The 4,859-nt window shown below is 42.6% G+C and overlaps 1 protein-coding gene across 1 annotated transcript in view; it reads right to left on the reverse strand.

The window, feature by feature from the left end:
* Positions 1-220: 220 nt before the first annotated feature.
* The window catches only part of LOC113650689 (leucine-rich repeat-containing G-protein coupled receptor 6), an 89,344-nt gene continuing 84,705 nt past the window's right edge, over positions 221-4,859 (reverse strand). The window contains exons 16-18 of the mRNA XM_027159147.2: positions 4,679-4,827; positions 4,041-4,121; positions 221-3,753 (exon numbers count right to left, since the gene is read on the reverse strand). Of these exons, the coding sequence (XP_027014948.2) occupies positions 2,609-3,753; positions 4,041-4,121; positions 4,679-4,827 (1,375 nt within the window). The 3' untranslated portion in view covers positions 221-2,608. The remainder of the gene's footprint in view (positions 3,754-4,040; positions 4,122-4,678; positions 4,828-4,859) is intronic.

Consider the following 4,859-nt stretch of genomic DNA (forward strand, 5'->3'; position numbering starts at 1 on the left):
TCAATCTTTTTTTTTACCAGATGTATACAGAAATATGAAAAAATGTACATCCAAAATAGCATGTCTGGATCGCAAACTAAATGGCTTCAAAATGTCGATATAAAAATGATTTATTTTCCATATACATTTTATAATATATATATATATATATATATATATATATATATATATATATATATATATATATATATATAAAGAATAGAAACAAAACACACTCTGGGTAAAAAAATAAGGAAACGAGCATGCTAGTTCAGAGGTAGTTATATTTATATTTTATACATAATAGCTAGCTACTTTACATCTGTGAAAAGCAGAATTCTGCACTGGAGTAGAGTCGAGTGCACGGCTAGTAGACAGACTGCTGACCCTCACAAGCGAAGGTCTGCCGACGCTTAACAAATTATATTTAATTTCTTTAATGTGTTTGATTTCAAACAGCCTTAATGAAGAGGTGTGCTGGAGCAACTGGTTTTCACATTCGGTTGATGCTAAAGGAAAAGTTCAGGCACAAACGAAATGTACACAATGTCTGAGGACCTCTGAGGAACCGTACCGGTCAGTGCAGTGTAAAAGCTTTGGTTTATGCTACGTATGAGAAATTATTTATATTTATAATGTTGAAATTCTTATCGCTCAGTTGCGACCTTTTTATCTGTTATTGGTTATTAGTTTAGGATTTAGTAGCTATCAGTTATCGCCCTCCTGTGGTACTGAAGCTTAATTCTGACGCTTAATTCTGACGTCTTCTTGTTGAGGTTGTTTCCTTGTTTCCTGGGGTCATGGCATAGTGATATGTTACAGATTGATTTAATAAAAATTCGCTGTGTGATGTTCTTTTGCAATGCCGAGACATAAAGTCACCGTAGTTTGATTAAAAGTCAAGATTGTGCAACGTTTTGTTGGATTTGTGTGGCGTTTTTGTCACAAGGGCAAGATGTAATTCACAATGGAGAAAAAAAAGCCACAATTCTGTGAAATGCTGAAATTTGTGAGATGAAATTGTAAGGTTTTGTGTGACGTTTTTATTAAATCTTCCTGATGTTTTGACGGAATCCCGTCACGTTTTGTCGGAGTCACAGAATTTTGTGACGTTTTGTTGGAATTGTGTAAATGTGTGACGTTTTGTCAGAATCGCAGAATTGTGTGACGTTTTGTAGAAATTGTGGGACGTTTTGTCAGAATCACGTGATTTTTTTTTGTTGAATCGTGTGACGTTTTGTTGGAATCGTAGAATTGTGTGACGTTTTGTTGGAATCGTAGAATTGTGTGACGTTTTGTTGGAATCGCAGAATTGTGTGACGTTTTGTTGGAATCGTAGAATTGTGTGACGTTTTGTTGGAATCGCAGAATTGTGTGACGTTTTGTTGGAATCGTAGAATTGTGTGACGTTTTGTTGGAATCGCAGAATTGTGTGACGTTTTGTTGGAATCGTAGAATTGTGGGACGTTTTGTTGGAATCGCAGAATTTTGTGACGTTTTGTTGGAATCGCAGAATTGTGTGACGTTTGATCAAAATCGCAGAATTGTGTGACGTTTTGTCGAAATTGTGGTACGTTTTGTCAGAATCACGTGATTTTTTTGTTGATCGTGTGACGTTTTGTCGGAATCGCAGAATTGCGTGACGTTTTATGGAAATTGTGTGACGTTTTGTTGGAATCGCAGAATTGTGTGGCGTTTTGTAGAAATTGTGGGACATTTTGTCAGAATCACGTGATTTTTTTGCTGAATCATGTGACGTTTTGTCGGAATCGCAGAATTGCGTGACGTTTTATGGAAATTGTGGGACGTTTTGTTGGAATCGCAGAACTGTGTGATGTTTTGTTGGAATCACAGAATTGTGTGACGTTTTGTCGGAATCGCGGGATTGTGTGACATTGTGTCAGAATCACCTGATTTTTTTGTTGGAATCGTGTGACGTTTTGTCGGAATAGTGCGACGACTTTTGGAATCGCAGAATCGTGTGACAGTTTGTCAGAATCGCATGACGTTACGTCACAACGGTGTGATGATTTGTTGCACTGATGAGACATGAAGTCAAGACTGAATGTTATGTTACAATGAGATAAAAAGTCGTGTGTTGCCTTATGTGAATTTTGTGATGTCACAACAGCAAAAGTGGTAATTGTAAATGTGATCTGGTGACTATTTTGTTGTGTTTCATGATATGTCGCTGCCGTTGATGGATTAATCTGAGTATCATGTTGTTGTTATACAGTAAATCGGAGTTCAATGTGGTGTAAATAAGCTTCAGTAGTGCAGAAGTGTTTTTGCTCATTTGCGCTGCGTTGCGATGATGGATGAGTAGGTGATCTAGCTGACAGTTTAGCCAAACATCAGACAGGAATCACATCTCAGCTGAACCATTAGATCTGAGGGAACTTTCAGATGACATTCTGTGACATTGTGTGCATTTCATTTTCGACCGAACTGTCATTGTAAGGTAAGTTTTAAAATCTCACTCCTGCCTCTCAGAGAAACCTGTTGGGTCCAAAAGTTTGAGTCTATATTTCTTTACTCTATCATCAACCAATACTAATTTTTTGTCCGTGAGAAACGTCTTTCTCGTAAATGGAAGGGTTCTGATATCTGAGCAAAGTCCGAATAGGATTTACGAATGGCATGGGGGATGTGAAGACTGATAGACTGCAGAGACGAGTGAGCTTCTTCTCTGATTGTCCTTCTTTTTGCTCCAGATGTTCTCCTCCTTTTTGTCATTTTCTTTATTCATCGTCTGCAGCTGGCATGGCACAAGTGGCACCGAGGTGTCGAGCGTGGCATCTGACTCAGAGCAGTACGGCACCAGTGCCTGGGTGGAGTCGCAGGAGCTCTTCTCCATCTCCACAGAGACGAAGGAGTCGAGAACGCGGTCCTGCACCAGGCGAGCTCGGTTCAGAAAGAGCTTTGCGTCCTCGCGGAAGTGTGGGTTAAAGAGGAGGTAAAGCAGCGGGTTGACGCATGCCGGCAGTGGGAGGAGCAGCAGCAGGACGGATTTGATCACGTCTTCGCTGACGGGGATGAGGGAAAGCAAGGAGGCGAAAGTGAGGAAGGCGACAGGGCAATAAAGCAAGCAGTTGGTGAAAATGAGCCAGGCCACATGCTTGATCATGGCGCAGTCCCACACGCTGTCGAAGTTCCCCTTCATCAGATCCCAGTAGAGCTTAATATAAGTGCTTGTGATGAGCAGGAAGCAGAGAGAGTTCATCATAATCAGTGCTACCATAAAGCCTAGTGTGGTGGGTGGGGCATCTGGGAGCGGGGACGGGATACAAAGTGGTGTGGTTCCAAATTTGCCCACCCCCAAGAGTGGCAGACTTGCAGAAATCAGCGAAAGTGTGACGCAGACTGTAGCAGCGCATCGGACGCTGCCGTGAGACGGGGACTTCCCAAATGAGACGGAAACACTGCACTGAACCGCCGCAAGCACCAGGAACAGAATGGAAGATTCAGATGCTGCTACGGAGATGAAGCCTGTCACTCGGCAACCGGCACCGGATTCCCAGCGCGCACCATACAAAGCGAACTGGCCGAAGGTCAGAGCGTCGATGAGCGCCAACACGCAAACGCAGAGCCCAGTGAGTAGGTTCGCAGCGCCGATGGAGCCGATGATGAACTTGACAGGAGAGAGGTAGCTGGGCGATGCGAAGACTGAGAGCACTAGGAGAACATTGGCCAGTAGGGAGACGAGAGAAATGAGCCACATCCCTAAACGGACCAGCCAGCTGTCGAACAGAGCATCACATGGCTTAAACGGACCTGCAGGACAGGGAGAGTAACAACAATAATAATGAACACGGCTAAGGTTATGAACACCACAACAAAAAAAGAGCTAGTCTCTGTTTGTCCACTAGGGGGCAACACAGAGCAATAATATCAGAACCATAAACTATGGTCGGTGAACAGTAGCACAAGATAAAAACTACACGTTTTAATCCAGGAATTTTTCTTTTAATCCCAGTTTTTTGTTTGTTTTTGTTTAAATCCTTCACAAATAATTAAGCAATAAATAACAGCAATAATTCATTGATTAAATTTGTAATCACCTGGGACAGGAGTGCACTGAACACTCGTCTGGAGTTTGGACTCTTCTATGGCTGCCTGGAATTCCTCCAGATCGGGATCGTCTGCAAAACAAATCATCTTGAAATATTCCACCCAGTCCTAACTTTCATCTAACCCCAGCGCGTTTTAATCCGACCTGCCCGAAACGCGTCTGATCTGCACCGATATCTCACCACTTTCAGCTCTCCTGAAAACAGATTGATGGTCCTGTAAATCTAACACACAATGCAAAAAGTCTCTGGCTAATCAGGCTTTGTTTTGCTTCTCTTTCACAGAGATGAACAGAGCTTTCAGATCTTCCCTCGTCAATCATCCGCAGTGTAATTATGGCACGGCTTTAAAGCCGCTGCGCTGTGCTGAGCTGAGCTCGCTGACAGAGGAATGCTGGGAGAAACACTTTTCTGTGGTTACTGTACGGCACCGACATGTTTTTAATCACTCTAATTAAAGACGAGCAGACACGCAGGTGAAAACACACGTGGATAATTCGAGCTGCGCTTTTATTATACCATTATTTATTTATTTTTAATTAATCCTGGGGGGGATTGTAGATGAAGACGGTCCTGGTCAACATGATATGCACAGGAGAGTTAGACAGTAAAAATCCTAATGATCTTACAGTCCGAGTGAATGGGGACGAGGCTGAGAGCTCTTTTCTGAAGCTCCTCTTCCTCTGTAGCCGGCGTTTCCTCCCACTGAGTGGCGGATCTGTATCCATTACACGCTCCAAACACACAGCACTGATAGGCATACGGCATCTCCATTACCCTGAGGAGAGGAAAATTAACATTCAGTTAAAC

This window comes from Tachysurus fulvidraco, chromosome 23 (genome assembly GCF_022655615.1).
Source record: "Tachysurus fulvidraco isolate hzauxx_2018 chromosome 23, HZAU_PFXX_2.0, whole genome shotgun sequence".
Lineage (NCBI taxonomy): Eukaryota > Metazoa > Chordata > Actinopteri > Siluriformes > Bagridae > Tachysurus > Tachysurus fulvidraco.